General features: G+C 37.6%; 1 protein-coding gene across 2 annotated transcripts in view; it reads left to right on the top strand.

Annotated features, from left to right (window-relative positions):
* The window catches only part of C2CD3 (C2 domain containing 3 centriole elongation regulator), a 142,991-nt gene that overhangs the window by 19,670 nt on the left and 104,871 nt on the right, over positions 1-18,450 (top strand). For both annotated transcript variants that reach the window (XM_044919337.1, XM_021704643.2), the window contains exons 4-7: positions 1,552-1,775; positions 2,865-3,112; positions 9,277-9,409; positions 10,145-10,273. In XM_044919337.1, coding sequence (XP_044775272.1) covers positions 1,552-1,775; positions 2,865-3,112; positions 9,277-9,409; positions 10,145-10,273 — 734 coding nt within the window. The remainder of the gene's footprint in view (positions 1-1,551; positions 1,776-2,864; positions 3,113-9,276; positions 9,410-10,144; positions 10,274-18,450) is intronic.

Here is an 18,450-nt window from a genome sequence, read left to right as displayed (position 1 = left end):
ATGAATGGTAAGGGAATGCTTTCTGACATTTACACTGGGCAGCCAGAACTTTATGTGATGCTATTATAGTGATCACTACACAGAGTATTTATCCTACTGCATTCCTGTCATTTGTCTTTGTAGAAAATCTTGGTGGTGAATAGGTTTAAAGGACTTTATGTTACCTGCTCAAGAACAAAATTCTCATCAAGACCCAAGGGTATTTTATTGAGTCTGTACCTTGGCAGTTTCTCTGCACAAATTATTCCATTGACCTTTCCAGAGACATCTTAAAATATCTAACTGCAACCTTTCCTCTTTGTGTTAGGCCCTTCATCATTATTTGACTGTTGGGCTGCTGGAACAATTCCTTCTGCTTTCTGTGTCATTGTAATTGAACTTTCAGCACCATTATTCTTTTCTTTTGTGGTATATTCTTCAATTTCTTTCCTAAAGTTTTGCTTTAGACTATTTTTTTAGGCTTTGTTCTTCCATTAGGCTTTTCAGAGGACTGGAGAGCCATTTAATAGAGAACCTGAACTCACAGGAATGAGATGATAAAAGAAGCTTCAAGTGATTACTTTTCATATTAATGTTTCTCCTTCTTCACCCTGCCTCATCTCCAGCATAGAACTAAGGTCTTATTTTTCTTAAATAATGAACAATAAGGATATAGAAGATGTTGTTATTCTTTTATTCATCAGACATAATAATTAGGCATTATTAAGCATAATAGACTTGTACACCAAGTGTATACTATGCTAATTAGTCCATACAAAAATGAAAAAGACAAGTCCATGCCTTCAAGGAATTAAAAATCTAATCATTAGGGTAATGAATAAGCTAAAAGTTACAAATACCTCCTATAAGCTTTTTTTTTTTTTGAATCTTCAAATAGAACAATACACTTTCCTGACAGAGTTATATCATCACATGACCTTCCCTGTGTGAAGAACTTAGCACACCTTATGACCTGTAGTAAAGAGTTCAATAAATGGGGATTATATTGATGGATAGATACAGAATAAGTGGAAACATAAAGAAGGGAATGGCCATGACATCTCTATCTGGACACAAAGAAGTTTTCACAGGGGCACCTGGTGGCTCAGTCGATTAAGCGTCTGCCTTCAGCTTGGGTCATGATCCCAGGGTCCTGGGACTGAGCCCCACGTCTGGCTCCCTGCTCAGCGGGGAGTCGGCTTCTCCCTCTCCCCTCTGGCCCTCCTCTGCCATCCGTGTGTGTGTGTGTGTGTGTGTGTGTGTGTGTCTCTCTCTCTCTCAAATAAAAATCTTTAAAAAAAAAAGTTTTCACAGAGAAAGTAATACTGGAGGAAATGCATATACAAGGCATAAGGGAATGAAACATAAGGAACATTTAGAGAACCCTAAATAATTGGTATATCTAGAAGAGAGGGACAGAGGAGGGGAGCAAAGCGAGAGATGAGGCTTCTGCAGGAATTTGAGCTTGATCCTACAAGGAATGGGGACCATTAATTTATATTAAGCAGGGAGTCTTAAAATTAGTCAATACAAAAGAAAATTTCTGATATATTACATGTATGTCTCTTTCAGGTCTCACTTGCCCTGGAGCCTCTGTCAGAAACTTATGACAGCTACAATCCTCTTCCTACTACCGATGTGAAAGAAAATGTGCTTTTATCTGAGCAGGAATTCAGAGAATATACTGAACCCAGCAGTACCCAGTTTCTGGTTCCATCAAGGCCCCATAGGATGCCTACCACCAAAATTGATGGAAAAGAGTTAGCAGCTAACAGTAGTAGATCAACCACTCCAAGGTAATTACCACAGTCTGTCAGCTAACTCCCACTGTACTCAGAATTTCTGTTCTTTATTTGTGTTTGGATGAAAGACTGAAAATAGTCATTCATTCAGCAAATAAATATTAAGTAACCACTGGTGTAGAGAGGGATTGCTGTCATTGCTGATTAGGATTATGTGTGGGGGAGTCATTTGGTACTGGACTGCCAAGGTACCAAGTCTGTACCAAATACTGGGCATAGATATTAATAAGAAACAATTCTTGTCTTTGAGGATTGCTCACAATCTGGTGAGGAGGCCAATGTACAGATAAATAAGTATAACTAAGTCATATACAGATGCCAGGATAGATATCCATGAGGGTAAAAGGGAAAAGGGCAGTATTTCATGAAACAGGATGGACTAAGAGAAATAGATTTTTATTTATTTATTTATTTTTAAGATTTTATTTATTTATTTGACAGAGAGAGACACAGTGGGAGAGGGAACGCAAGCAGAGGGAGTGGGAGAGGGAGAAGCAGGCTTCCCACTGAGCAGGGAGCCCGACGCAGGGCTCGATCCCGGGACCCCGGGATCATGACCTGAGCCAAAGGCAGATGCTTAACAACTGAGCCACCCAGGCACCCCCAGATTTTTATTTTAAATAATTACAAAGCATTTGCTTTGTGTCAGACTCTGCACTGAGCTCGCTCTTTCTTTTTTCAAGATTGATTTATTTGAGAGAGAGAGCACACACACTTGCATGTGCACAAGTGAGGGGAGGGGCAGAGGGAGAGAATCTTCAAGCAGACTCCCTGCTGAGCACAGAGCCCAACATGGGGTTTGATCTCATAACCTGACATCATGACCTGAGCTGAAACCAAGAATCAGACACTTAACTGAGCCACCCAGGTACTCCAACTGGGCTCTTTATTTCATAATCTCACTTGAGCCACAACTGTAGGTAAAACATTATTATTTATCTCATTTGGGAGATGAAAAACAGATTTACAAAATCTAAGCTACACTGCTATAAACTACTGATACACTCTCTGTCTCTGACAAAGTGAAATGTTACCATAATGGGTAATATAATATTGCTAAAATTCTCCTTTATTTTATAACAGGGGAAAGGACCACTTGTACTTTGCAGAAAACTCAGATACAATAAAGGACTCTTTCTTTGGACTACAACACCATCTTAATTCAGGACAGAGTTTAGAGTCTATGACTCTGAAAGGCAAGGCCCCACGGAAGCAGATGTCCCTTCTTAACAGTTCTGAATTCCAGCCTCAAATTAGGACAGTGGCCAAGAGTCACAGCGACTCGTGCATTCTTTCTTCAAACAACCCCCCTACCAAGGACCTTCTTTCAGGTATGTATGTATTTGTGAACCAAGACTAAGCTATATTTATTGGGATTACTCTGCTTGTTAGCCAGTCTTCAAAGAGAACCAACACTTCTGTTTGAAATAAATAACCAAATAAAAGTGAGTGATCTCACTAAAGTTCAGAATTTCTCACTATTTAAAGGCAGCTCTATTAAACCAGTAAGTTACTTCTAAATAATTACTAGGTGCTTACAATTGTAGGTTTAAGGAAGGAGCCATTTAAAATGAACCTAAATATGGGGGGGGAGGTGTTTATCATAGAGAAATATTATTCTTTATTTTTTCCCAAATTAAGGCAAATACAGTTTTTATCTCATCAGCAGATTTACTTGTACTACTGTGCAGAGGCTAGTACTAAATCTGCTTCACATTCTGAAAATTCTTGGCCTCAGTGGGAACATTCAGTGCACAGCAACTGCTAATCTTAAGTCTGGGAATTAAATATGACTTACAGCCAAGCAGAAATAGAAAGGAGTCAGTTTACCTGTATAAGGGCTAAACTGAAATAAAGAAACCCAAATAGGATTATTTAGGGGTAGTATTATAAAAGCAATCGAGATACCTTATATGTAATGCTCAACCATTTATCTCTGTGACATCAGGAGCATGACAGGGATTTGTCTCCATCCTCACTAGCAAATTTCCAAAGTAGAGTATCTGCAGCATTAATAGAAAAATATTTAAAATAACTATATGGGTACATAATTTATGTTAGTAAGGATATTTGTTTCATGAAGAAAGACATTCTATTCATACTTTTTCAGCTGAAATGTCTGTGAATCCCGTTTTTGAAAATATACTCTTATTACACTCTATTAATTTTATTTTTTAATTTTTAATTTTTTAAAATTTTATTTAAATTCAGTTAATTAACATATAGTGTATTATTAGTTTCAGAGGTAGAGTTCAGTGATTTATCAGTTGCATATAGCATCCAGTGCTCATTACATCAAGTGCCCTCCTTAATGCCCATCACCCAATTACCCCATGCCCCCACCCACCTCCCCTCCAGCAACCCTTGGTTTCCTATAGTTAAAAGCCTCTTATATAGTCTATTTTAATCTTCAGTGCAGTCCTAGGCTACATTAACAAGAACAAATTGTTCCATTATACTATACTGCCTGCACTTGTCAACTCACACCTGAATATTTTGTGTAGGCACCAGACTTTGAGAAAGATATTTGTTCACTCATTAAGCAGTTACTTATTTAGTACCTATCAAATGTCTGGCATTCTTCTAGGTGTCAGGGATACAGCCATTTAAATGAAAAAAAAAAACAAAAAACAAATTTCTGCATTATGGATCTTGTATCCTAGATGGGAAGACCAATAATAAACTGGATAAATAAGTAAGTATACAGTGTTAGATGGTGATAATGGCAGTGGGAAAAAAACGAAGCAGGGCACTTAAGAGGAGGGGATGGTAGTTTTATATAGGTTGGCAAAGGAAAGCCTCACTAAGAAGGTAACATGAAAGTAAGGATCTAAAGATGAGTTCCTTCTAAGGAGAGTAACTAGGTTTATGAAGGGACTACCAAGAGATATTAAGCATCATAAAAACAGCTGCCATTTATTGAGCATTCATTATGTGCTAGCTACTATGCCAAGTGCCTTATACACATAATCTTACAAAAACCAAGTGAGGTAGGGATTGTTATCACCATTCTAAAATGAAAACACAGGCTCAGAATTAGGGAGCTCCTGTCCTCTCAAAGGGAGAAGCTGCTCTTCAGCTCCAGTTCATTATTGTCTTTAGACTCTAAGGTCCTCTGCTTTATCCTGCTGTAAGTTCATTGTTTACCTAGGCCTGCCTTTTTTTTCTTTTTTCCTTAAATCAAGACTTTGCTGGCCAACTGTTGAGGCCAAACAAAATATGACAAGTACAACCCATGGGCTGCCAATATGCAACCTCTTCCATGAGAGTTATGAGGATCAGTTGGCTTACAGATGATACAAGACAGATTATGACTCAGTCTGAGTTAACAATAAGACCTGTGCAGAATGGGAAAGGACAGCTTCAAGAGGTAGTGAATTCTCTATCACTGGAAAACTCAAGCTAGCTAACCATCCTGATGGGACTTTTACAGATTGCATTGCATCATCAAGTGGACAGATAAGAGCTTTTAAGGTCCCTTCCAACCACAAGATTCTGGAGGACTAAGATTAAGTGGTTCATTCTAGTAAGTAGGTCTGGAGCTGAGATTATGAGAGGGATCTAACAAATACATAAATATAAATATCTTCCTGGTCTTTATTGGACTGACATGACACCAGAAAAGGGGTACAGAGCTGAATTGGTCAACCAGCTAGTGTTTATGAAACATGAACTACACATCCTGCTTTTGAGAGTTGGGTTTGGAATAGATAGCAAGCAGTTGGAACAAAAACCAGAAGCTTTACATCTCCGTGTTTAGCAGGGGCTGTACCCATGGCATATGGGAAATAAACAAAGGAAAGATTTGTCCTGAACTCACCTGGGTGCCTTCTTTTGTGTTCAGGGAATGATTATTGAGTTGAAGTGCAGGCTGATGCCATGACAGCTCTTACAGTGTAAGTACCAGCTTCCCCTTAAGAAGGGGAGATCAGATGTTTTTTTGTTACCATGCCTCAGACTTCAGAAAAGCTTTTCCAAGAATGGCTGTTTCAACAACCAAACCACTTGGAGGCCAATGAATGGACCACCTGTGCTCAGATTTGTCCTACTTGTTTTCCTCAATGTTTATTTCCTTTTTAAAACCTGCTTTTGGAAAGTATCTTAAGTACTTATTACCATTTAGATGTAAATCACTGTTTAAGTCACTTTTGAAATATTACCATTCCCAGAGGAATTTTTATTTAACAGGGATAAAAACTTTAAGCCCAATTTAATTCAAGAAGTATCTTTTGAGTGAGTCAAAACAAACAAAACACTGACCTATCTTTTAGGTCAGTCATTGTTTTTAGTATTGGGGTTGCAGTGATAAATAAGATACAGTCTTTGACCTTAAGGAATTCAGTCTAGTAAAGGAAACTGACTCTAACGTAGATACAGTACAATTATGTCTGATATAAGCAACAGTGGAAGAACATTTTATCAAATGCCTGGTATATACTAGGCACTGTGTGAGATACCGAGGATACAAAAATCAACAAGAACCAATCCCTAGTCTCAGAGTTCACTGGGTGAGATAGACAATTATAATACTGAGTGATAAATTCTTTGATGGAATTAAATACCCAGAGCTTTGAGAACACAAAGGAAATATTGTGTTTAGGGAATTGAAAATAGTTGGGTATGGTTAAATTATAAAGTACCAACGATATTTATTATCTCTCCAAAAACATTTTGGGTATCAATAGAAAAACTGTCTTTCTACATGGCCCTGAAATCAAATGAAGTTTATTATCAACACAGCTCGTTATTATCCACTTTATTCACAAAACATTTGAGTGTGCCCACCTCATTTGAAGAACTTTAAACTATATTGAGTAAAGCCAAGGGCCAACTAGAAACTAAAAGAAGGGTTTTTGGTCACATAGCAATCTTTAGCCAAATTTCCAATGCCAGCAATACCATGTTTTCCTTTCCCTTTCTCATTGAGTAAACAAGATAGTCATTTTTTGGCTGAATCTCAAAGAGATTAAAAAGAAAAAAAAACATATGGGCACCTGGGTGGCTCAGTCAGTTAAGCATCTGCCTTCGGCTTGGGTTGTGATCGCCAGACCCTGGCTCCCTGCTCATCGGGAAGTCTGCTTCTCCCTCTCCCTCTGCTGCTTCCCCTGCTTGTGCTCTCTCTCTCTCTGTCAAATAAAATCGTTTCAAAAAAATACAATGAATTCTGAATGAATATTGTGCAGCCATTATTTACATAGAATAAAGTTAATGTATATTAAGTGAAAACCAATTTCAAAACAGTATACAAAATTTTGCAAAAGAGGAGATGTATATATAAATACCTGTGTATTTATGCATAGATTTTAAAAAACTGTAACAGTATTCCTGGGTAGTAGCATTAATGGGTGTATTAGTTTTCTGTTGCTGCATGACAAATTACCACAAATTTAATGAGTTAAAACAATATCCATTTATTAGCTCACAGTTCTGTGGATTAGAAGTCCAACAAGGTATGGTTGGATTTTCTGTTTAAGGTATCCGGTCAAGCTAAATTCTTATCTGGAAGCTCTGGGGAAAAAATGCATTTCCAAGTTCATTCTTGTTGACTGAATTCAGTTCCTTGCAGTCATAGGACTGAGGTCCCATTTCCTTGCTGACTATCAGCTCAAGCCACTCTTAGCTTCCTACAGGCCACTGCATCTCTTGCCATGTGGTCCCCTCAATCTTCAAGACAGCGATGATACATTAAATCTTTCTCATGCTTCAAATCTCTGATGTCATAACCTACAAATAGCCAAAGAAAACTCTGCTTTTAAAAGGTTTGGGCAACCAAAATGATCTCCCTGTCTTAAGGTTGACTGATTTGGAACTGTAATACTACATCTGTAAATCCCTTTAAAGCAGTACCTTTAGATGAGTGTTTGAATCAGAGAGAAGATATATGTACACTGGAGTTGGGAATCTTGGGGGGAACTGTCTTAGGATAGTTGGTTGATAGAATGGTTTATCTTTATTTTCTTCTGGTTTAGTTGTATTTTCACTGAACATATTATTTCGGGTCTTTTTTTTCCCCCACTTTGTAAGCTATATTTTGAACTCCTTGTACTAACAAACGTTAGATGTTTATGGATCTTCTTGGCTTCTTTTTTTTTTCTTGGCCTAACCACCATATCATCATCATCTTCTCTTCCTTCTCCTCCTCCTCCTCCTTTCTTGAGAGAGAGTGCATGTGTGCATATGTATGCAGGGCAGGGGGCTGAGGGCTGGGGGAGCAAAGAAAGAATCCAAAGCAGTCTTCATGCCCAACACAGAGCCCAAGGTGAGGCTCCATCCACAACCCTGAGATCATGATCCACCCAACCAACTGAGCCAACCAGGTGCCCCTATATCTTCTTTCTTTTCAGAAGCTATAAAACTCTTTAAGAGAATGACGGATACTTGGTGTCTAGTCTCAGTTACCTCCAAAGCAACTCTGAAACCACAGGAAAAAAAATATTTCCCACAGTTCCTTGGAATAATGCCAGTGGCCCTAAGCTTTTAAAAAGATGTCCAAGAACTAAAGTGGGGTCATATATTATTATGGTGATTAAAATCATAGGATGTGGGGCGCCTAGCCAGTACAGTTGGTGGAGCATGAAACTCTTGATCTCAGGGTTGTGAGTTCGAGCCCCACATTGGGTGTGGAGATTACTTAAAAAAACTAAAATCTTTAAAAAAAATAACAAAATTATTGGCTGTGAAATCATTCTCGTTATACAGTGTGTATAACTTGGGCAAGTTACTTATCCTCTGTGCCTCAATTTTCTTTATCTGGAAGATGAAGGAAATAGTAGTATCCATCTCAGAGAATTGTTAGGAGGATTAAATGAGTGAATATATATAATATACATAGAGTAGTACCCAGCATGTGTTTAAGAGTTCAATAAATTATTATTGCTGTTATTGTTATTTTTACTCAGGAATGGGGTAAATTTTACTTATCAGAAAGTCTGAAGACTTCATCCTGACTTTTCTATTAACCTGCTGTATGATCTTAGATAAGTCATGGAAATTTTTGGCATTTTTCATAAAAGTATAAATTTGGAATAGATTATCACTGTAGCTTCTAACAGTTTAGCTGGTATACTTGTTAGTGTTTTTTGGATAATAGTGACATTAACTATTACAAATAATAAAAGAATTCATTATGGTATCTGGATACAAAAATAATTATGTAGACATTATTAACTTTAATATGTACAAAAACCCGTTGGAAGAGTCAGTGCATTCATGTAATGACTCCCATCACATAACAACTCTGGAGAGATTGACCTCCCTCCAGAATAGACTTCACTGCTGTAATGCCAACATTTAAAACAATCCCATCATAGAAGCTCAGTAAACATTTATTGTAAAGTGAGGGTCCTCAAGAAATTCTCAAGCTAGTGGGAAAAGCAGACAGGTAAGTCATTACAGTATACTATGTTAAGTCCTGTCATAGAAGGAAAAGTGCTGAATATTGCAAGTGTTGCTGTTGGATTTTAGATTTTCCATGTTCTGCTTTTGCCTTCTACAGCTCTGTTAGAACAAGGCAATAAACTGCGTAATGCCATGGTGATTTCTACAATGAAATCAAGCCCAGATACTAGCATGTTGTTGGATGAGGTTCATCCTCCTATGAAGGAAGATTTTCTTAAAGCCTCAACACAGTAAGTTACAGGATAAACATGATTCCTAACAGTTCATTTCTTAATTGTTGCTAATGTATATTTTTTGTTAAGTTATAAATTTATTCAGCAAATAATGCTTTTTTTTTTTGCGGACAAGTATCCTTCCTTCCTTCCTTTATTTATTTATTTATTTAATTTTCAGCAAATAATTCTTTTTTTTTTTTTAAGATTTTATTTATTCATTTGAAAGAGAGAATGGGAGAGAGAGCACGAGAGGGGGGAGGGTCAGAGGGAGAAGCAGACTCCCTGCTGAGCAGGGAGCCCGATGCGGGACTCAATCCTGGGGCTCCAGGATCATGACCTGAGCCGAAGGCAGTCGCTTAACCAACTGAGCCACCCAGGCACCCTCAGCAAATAATTCTTAATGTGGTGGAAAGGAAGCCTAAACTGGAGTTTAGATACTCAAAATCTAGATGTACTGGCACTTGCTAAATGTGTAAATGGCTAAATTCTTTGCTCCCTGTGAACTGGCATGCTTATATGTATAATGGGGATATTCTCTCCTCTCTCTCTTATAGAAATGAAATTAGAGACTAAGGTAGAAAAGGGCTTTGTAAATTGTGAGATTTTATATATATTTAAGGTAGTTAAGTCGGAAGGATCTTAAGTGTTCCATGTTGAACCATCTCCGTGTACTATCTCTTAGCTCAGTTAATTCTGATTTAGATTTTTCCTGTACGTTAGCCACTCAGAAAGTACTTTTCCACACCACAGAATCAAAGCCTTGTCTAGGAACCAGTTTAAAGACCACATAGAAGATCACCTCCTCCCTCCAACTGAGAATACATTTTGGAAACATGACACAAAAGATGATACCAGAGCTATACAGTTGCTATTGGGCAGGTAAGGACTTTTAACTATCTTCCTTTTAAATTCTTTCTTCAATTCATTGTGTGTGGTTTTTTTTAAGAATTTGTTTATTTATTTGACAAAGAGAGACATAGTGAGAGAGGGAACACAAGCAGGGGGAGTGGGAGAGGGAGAAGCAGGCTTCCCGCTGAGCAGGGAGCCCATGCGGGACTCGATCCCAGGACCCTAAGTTGAAGGCAGATGCTTAATGACTGAGCCACCCAGGTGCCCCTCATTGTGTATATTGTTAACAGATTTATCTTCTGAAAGCAGCACTTCCATGGGGTAGCCAAATCATTCCTTTGGTTACTCATTGCATACTAAATAAAAATCACTATTTATTACCTACGGAGTAAAAATCTAGTCTTTAGCCTTTTATTCTTAGCTTCACTTACAGAATGGTCTCCAGCTCACCTTTCCATTCTTATCTCCCAGCTTTATCCCCAACACCATTATTAGGGTATAATTTTAAAAACTCAGATTTTAGGGGCTCCTGAGTGGCTTAGTCAATTAAGTGTCCAACTCTTGGTTTCGGCTCAGGTCATGATCTCAGGGTTGTGAGATCGAGCCCCCTGTTGAACTCCACCTCAGCAGGCAGTCTGCTTGAGATTCTTTCTCTCTCTCTTCCTCTGCTCCCCGCCCCCACACACACTCTCTCTCAAATATGTCTTATTATGTCTCTTATGTAAACTATGTTGCCTATGTAATTAGGCAGGAAAAAAAATAAAAGGGATCCAAATTGGAAAGGAAGAAGTACAACTATATTCACAGATGACATGATCTGGCATGTAGAAAATTGTAAAGAATCCACTGAAAAATATTAGAACTAATAAATTCTGGAAGATGGCAGGATATAAGATCAATACAGAAAAATCAATTGTGTCTCTGTATACTTGCAATGAACAATCCAAAAATGCAATTAAGAAACAATTCCATTTATAATAGCAGTAATAAGAATAAAATACTTAGGAATAAATTTAACAAAAGAAGTGCAAAACATAAACTCTGCAACTGCAAAACATTATTAAAAGAAATTTTAAAAGATGTAAATATGTAGAAAAATCCCTTGTTCATGATTCAGTGTAATCCCTATTAGTATTGCAGCTGACTACTTTGTAGAAATTAATAAACTGATTCTAAAATTCCTGTGAAATTGCAAGGGACCCAGAATAGCCCAAACAGTCTTGAAAAAGAGAAAAGTAGGGGGATTCACATTTCTCTATTTTATTTTTTATTTTATTTTTTTTTTTTTTAAAGATTTTATTTATTTATTTGAGACAGAATGAGAGAGAGAGAGAGAGAGCACATGAGAGGGGGTAGGGTCAGAGGGAGAAACAGGCTCCCATCGGGCCGAGCAGGGAGCCCAATGCGGGACTCGATCCCGGGACTCCAGGATCATGACCTGAGCTGAAGGCAGTCGCTTAACCGACTGAGCCACCCAGGCGCCCCTCTCTATTTTATTTTTAAAGATTTATTTATTTATTGGGGGAGGGGCAGAGGGAGAGAATGGTCTTAAGCAGACTCCACACTAAGTGAGGAGCCAGATGCAGGGCTCGATCTTACTACCCTTACTACCCTGAGATCACAACCTGAGCCAAAACCAAGAGTTGTATGCTTAACTGACTGCACCACCCAGATGCCCCTGACACTTCCTTATTTTAAAACTTAGTACAAAGAAACAATAATCAAGTCCATTTGGTACTGACATAAGGGCAGACATATAAATCAATGGAATAGAAATGAGTTTAGAAATAAACCTATGTCAGACAAACCATGAGACTCTGGACTCCAGGAAACAAACTGAGGGTTACAGAAGGGAGGGGGAGGGAGGGATGGGGTAGCTGGGTGGTGGGTATTAAGAAGGGCACGTGTTGTAATGAGCACTGGGTGTTTTACACAACTAATGAATGAATGAATGAATCGTTGAACACTACATCAAAAACTAATGATGTACTATATGTTGGCTAACAAAACATATAGAAGGAAGGAAGAGGAAGGAAGGAAGGGGAAGGAAGGAAGAGAAGGAACACAGAATGGGAGAAAATATTTGCCAATCTGATTAAGGATTTATATCTAGAGTATATAAAGAACTCATACAACTTAATAATTAAGCGACAAATCATTCAATTAAAAATATGGGCAAAGGATCTAAATAGAGATTTCTCCCAAGAAGATAGTGAAATGGCTAATATACACATGAAAAGATGTCAGCACCATTAGTTCTCAGGGAAATGCATATCAAAACCACAGTGAGATACCACGTCATAAGCACTGGGATGGCTTGAATCAAAAAATCAGTAAAATTGGTGAGGATGTGGAGAATTTGGAACCCTCATACACTGCTCACAGCAGTGTAAAATGGTGCAGCTACTTTGGAAAATAGTTCATCACTTCCTCAAACTGTTATATATATATTAGCAATTCAGCTCCTAGGTATACACCAAAGGGAAATGAAAACTAAATCCATGAAAAAATGTGTACATGAATTTCCATAGCAGCATTATTCATTATAGTTAAAAGTGTTCATGAGACAATGAATGGGAAAGAAAAAAAGTGATATATCCATAAAATGTAATATTACTTGTCCAGAAAATGGAATAAAGTACTGATAACATGCTGTAGCATAGGTGAACATTGAAAACATGTTGAAAGAAAGAAGCTAGTCACAAAAGAGAACATGTTTTATGAGTCCATTTATATGAAACATACCAAATAGACAAATCTGTAGAAAAGAAAGCAGATTAGTGGGTTTTTCAGGGCTGGGTATGATGGGAGGGTAAGTGGTAATAGCGAATGGGTAGAATTTCTTTTTGAGGTGATGAATATGTTTTTAAAGTGACTCTGGTGATAGTTGTTCAAATCTGCAAATACACAAAAAACTACTGAATTACTGACTTTAAATGAGTGAATTGTATCTTATGTGAATTATGTCTAAATGAAATTGTTTTTTAAAACTCCCAACACAGTACTATATAGTCAGGAGGGAACCCCCAAGTCCTGACTTCTTAAAGAGTGAAGGACTTGGACCCCATATTTAGTTCCTCAACTTTTAAGCCTCCCTCTAGAGATATGGGCTCCAAAAACACTTTGTTCTGAAAGCCAGTGGGGCTTGCATTCATGGGACTCAAAATAATACATACTTTCCCAGCTACTATTTGAGGGTTCAGCTTCCGATCAGCCTGCATCTAGGCACTGACTTTGATCCTCCTGTTTGGGACATTGGTGGGTCTTTGCATACCCTCAACTACTGGGAGCTACTAAGAACAAAGGAGGAGGCTTGGACAATCAGAAAAGTTTATGAGGCAAGTAGGGGCTTGGGAGCCAGACTAATTGATGAGGTTCATCTCCTACTGTCAAGAATAGAAACAGGTCAGGACTGTCTGTCAGGACATTATGACAGGACTGAGACAGGTGACTGTTTTGTCTAATATGTAGAATTCAACAGAGAAAGTCAAGGATAATGAAGAAACAAAAGAATATGTTCCAAACAAAAGGACAGAATAAATATCCAGAAACAGATCTCAATGAAGCAGAGATAAGTGGGTTACCTGACAAAGAATTAAAAATAACAGTCATAAAGATGTTCACTGAGGTTAGGAGAACAGTTACATGAACCAAGTGAGAATTTCAGCAAAAAAACAGAAAATTTTTTAAAGTACCAAACTAATCATAGAACTGAAGAACACAATAACTGACTGAAAAATTCAAGAGGGTTCAACAGCAGACTAGATCAATGGGAAGAAAGAATCAGCAAACTCAAAGACAAGGCAGTGGAATTCAGTCAGAGATACAAAAAGAAAAAAGAATGATAACATAAGGGACTTAGAAACCAAGAGATCAATATACACATTATAGGGGTCCCAGAAGAAGAAGGAGAGAGAGAGAAAGGGGCAAAAATATTCAAAGAAATAATGGCTGAAAATTTCCCTAACCTGGGGAAAGAAACAGACATCCAGATCCAGGAATCCCAGAGTTTTAAGTTAGATGAATCAAAGGAGACCCATACTGAGATACAATATAATTAAATTGTCAAAAGTTACAAGGAGAGAATCTTAAAAGTAAGGAGAGAAAAGCAGCTTGTTACTGACAGGGCACACTCCATAAGACTTTTAGCAGATTTTTCAGCAAAAACCCTATAAACTAGGGGCGCTTAGGTGGCTCAGTTGGTTAATCCAACTCGTGATTTCAACTTGGGTCATGATCTCAGAGTCATGAGATAGAGCCCAATGTCGGGCTCCATGCTCAGTGGGGAATCTGCTTGAGCTTCTCTCTCTCTCCCTCTGCGCCCCCCCCACCTCTCTCAAATAAATAGGTAAATCTTTAAAAGCAGTGGGATTATATATTTGAAAGTGCTGAAAGAAAAAAAACTGCCAACTAAGAATACTCTACCTGGCAAAGTTATTCTTCAGAATTGAAGGGAAGATAAAGAATTTTCCAGACACACAAAAGCTGAAGGACTTAATGACCGTTAGACTAACCTTACAAAAAACATTAAAGGAAGTTCTTCAAGCTGAAAAAAAGGGATGCTAAGTAGTAACAAGAAAACATACAAAATTCTAAAACTCATGGCTAAAGGGAAATATATAGTTAAATTGAGAATACTGTAATATTACAATGGCGGTAGGTAATTCACTTATAAATCTAATATGAAGGTTAAAAGACAAAGTATTAAAAATAAATACAACTAGGGGCGCCTGGGTGGCTCAGTCGTTAAGCGTCTGCCTTCAGCTCAGGTCATGATCCCAGGGTCCTGGAATTGAGCCCCACATCGGGCTCCCTGCTTGGTGGGCATCCTGCTTCTCCCTCTCCCACTCCCCCTGCTTGCGTTCCCTCTCTCACTGTGTCTCTCTCTGTCAAATATATAAATAAAATCTTTAAAAAAAAAAAATACAACTATAATAATTTGTTAATGGATACACAGTATAAAGCTACAAACTGTAACATCAAAATTGAAAATGAGGTATGGGAGCTTTTATATGTGTTTTAGGTTATCACCCTAAAATAGGCTGTTATAAATATGTAAGCCTTATGGTAACCACAGAGCAAAAGTGTATAGTAAATATATAAAATATAAAGGAATTGAAACAGGCCACTACAGTGAATCATCAAATCATAAAGGAAGAGAGCAAGAAAGGAACTACAAATCAACCAGGAAGCAGTTAACAAAATGATAGTATTAAGTTCATGTCTATCAATAATTGTTTTAAATGTAGGTGGACTAAAGTCTCCAACCAAAAGACAGAGTACTGAATGGATAAAAACACAAGACCCAACTATATGCTGCCTACAGGAGACTTTAAGGACTTATAGGCTCAAATTGAAGGGATGGATAGAGATATTCCATGCAAGTGGAAACCAGAGGAGAGTTTGGGGTAGCTATTGTTACATCAGACAAATAGACTTTAAGCCAAAAACTGTAACAAGAGGTAAAGAAGGTCATGATATAATGATAGTTGGTCAGTTCATTAAGAGGCTATAACTGTAAATATTTATGCACCCACCACAGGAGCAGCTAAATACATAAAGCAAATGTTAGTAGATCTGAATGGAGAAATAACAGCAATACAATAATAGCAGGGAACTTTAATGTCCCACATCCCACAATGGATAGATCATCCAGACAGAAAATAAGGAATACTGGACTTAAATGACACAAACCAGATAGACCTAATATATACATATACATACAGAACTTTCCATCTAACAGCAGCAAAATACATATTTTTCTCAAGCACACATGGAACATTCTCTGCGATAAATCATATACTGGGCCATAAAACAGTTATTAATACATTTAAGGAGATTAAAATAGCAGGCATTTTTTTCTGACCACAGTAGTGTGAAATTAAAAATCAATTACAAAAAGAAAACTAGAAAATTTACAAATATGTGGAAATTAAACAACATGTTCCTGAACAACCAGTGGGTCAAAGAAGAAATCAAAAGGGAAATCAAAGTAACTTGAGACAGAGGAAACTGGAAACACAATATACCAAAAGTTATGGGATGCAGCAAAAGCAGGTCTATGAAGAAAATTTATAGCATAAACATGTACATTAAAAAACAAGAAAGATCTCGGGGCGCCTGGGTGGCTCAGTTGTTGGGCGTCTGCCTTTGGCTCAGGTCATGTGGGATTGGGCCCCACATCGGGCTCTCTGCTCGGCGGGAAGCCTGCTTCTCCTTCTCCCACTCCCCCTGCTTGTGTTCCCTCTCTCGCTGTCTCTCTCTCAAATAAATAAATAAAAGCTTAAAAAAAAAAAAAAACAAGAAAGATCTCAAGTTAAATAACTAAATTTATACCTCAAGGAACTTAGAGAAAGAACAAGCTAAGCCCAAAGTTAGTGGAAGGAAGGAAAGAACAAAGATCAGAGTGGAAATAAATGAAATAGACTACAAAGACAATATAAAAGATCAATGAAACTAAGAGCTGGGTTTTTTTTTTTTTATAAACTGTTAGACTTAAGAAGACAAAAAGAGAGGACTTAAAATTACAAATGAAATTGGAGACATTATAACTGATACCACAGAAATACAATCATAAGAAACTACCATGAAAAATTATATGCCAACAAACTGGAAAACCTAGAAGAAATTGGTAAATTCCTGGAAGTATACAACTATCAAAACTGAATCATGAAGAAACAGAAAACCTGAACAGACTTATTAAAGAGATTAAATGAGTAATCAAAAACCTCCTAGCAAACTGAAGTCTAAAACCAACCAGATGGCTCCACTAATGAATTCTACCAAACATTTAAAGAACTAGTACCAATCCTTCTCAAACTTTTCCAAAACATAGAAGGGAACACATCCAAACTCATTTCACAAGGCCAGCATTACCTTGCTACTAAAGCCAGACAAAGACACTACAAGAAAAGAAAATTATGGGCTAGTATCCCTGATGAACGTAGATGCAAAAGTCTTCAACAAAATAGCAAATACACTCAACAGTACATTAAAAGGATCATATACCATCGTAAGGAGAATTTGTTCCAGGGATGCAGGAATGGTTCAACATCCACAAATCAATAAATGTGATACACTGTATTAACAAAATGAAGGATAAAAGTCATATGATACTCTCAATAAATGCAGAAAAAGCATTTGACAGAATTCAACATCCATTCATGATAAAACCTCTCAACAAACTAGGTATAAAAGCCATGTACCTCAGGCGGCTGGGTGGCTCAGTCAGTTAAGCGTCTCTTGGTTTGGGCTCGGGTCATGATCTCAGTTGGCTCCATGTTCCAAGTCTGCTCCTCTCCCCGCTCTCACTTTCTCTCTCTGGAAAAAATAAAATCTTTAAAAAAAAAAAAGCAGTGTACCTCAACATAACAGAGGCCATACATGACTAGCCCACAACAAACATCATAGTTAATGATGAAACACTGAAAGCTTTTCCTGTAAGATCAGAAACAAAAGATGCTTGCTCTCACCACTTTTATTCAACATGGCCTTTTAATGTGCCATAGACAGTAGAATAAGTTCAAAGAAGTGTTAATTGAAAAACTGAACAGTGGAGATCTTCATAACTTTAAGTGTGTGCAGTGAAGGGGAAAAAAGAAGTAACTGAGTGAGGGGAACAATAAATAGCAAATGATACATAAAATGCCAAGAAGTAGAGCTTCAAAAAGGAGCAGTGCTCAGGAGCTAGAGAAACCCTGTGGATTAGGAAGTTGTTAGTTGAGTTGTAGCAGTTAGGGAGTCGTTCTCACCTTTGAGAGAGAGATTTCTATAGATCAGTAGTTCTCAGCTGAGGGGCAGTTCTCTTGTACTCCCAGCCCCATGGCACATTTTGTAATGTCTGGAGACATTTTGGGTTATCAAAATTGAAGAACTACTGGGATCAGATGAGTAGAGGGATCTAAAATGTACAGGATAGTTCCCAATGACCAAGAATTATCTGACCCACCATATAAGTAGTGCTAAATTTGAGAAGCCCTGCTATAGATTAAAAAAAAAAAAAAAAGTGAGGAAAGGAACATTTATTATATTTGTTCCAGGAAACTTAGGAACAGGATCTAATTTGAAGGTAATAATTATGTGCTATTCTCTTGAGAAATTAAGGGGATGGGGCACCTGGCTGGCTCAGTTGAAAGAGCATGCAACTCTTGATCTCGGGGTCATGAGTTTGAGCCCCACACTGGGTGTAGAGATTACTCAAATAAATT

Source organism: Neomonachus schauinslandi, chromosome 11 (genome assembly GCF_002201575.2).
Source record: "Neomonachus schauinslandi chromosome 11, ASM220157v2, whole genome shotgun sequence".
NCBI classification, from domain to species: domain Eukaryota; kingdom Metazoa; phylum Chordata; class Mammalia; order Carnivora; family Phocidae; genus Neomonachus; species Neomonachus schauinslandi.
Note: the sequence above shows the minus strand (reverse complement) of the source record. Positions and strands in the feature narration are given on the sequence as shown.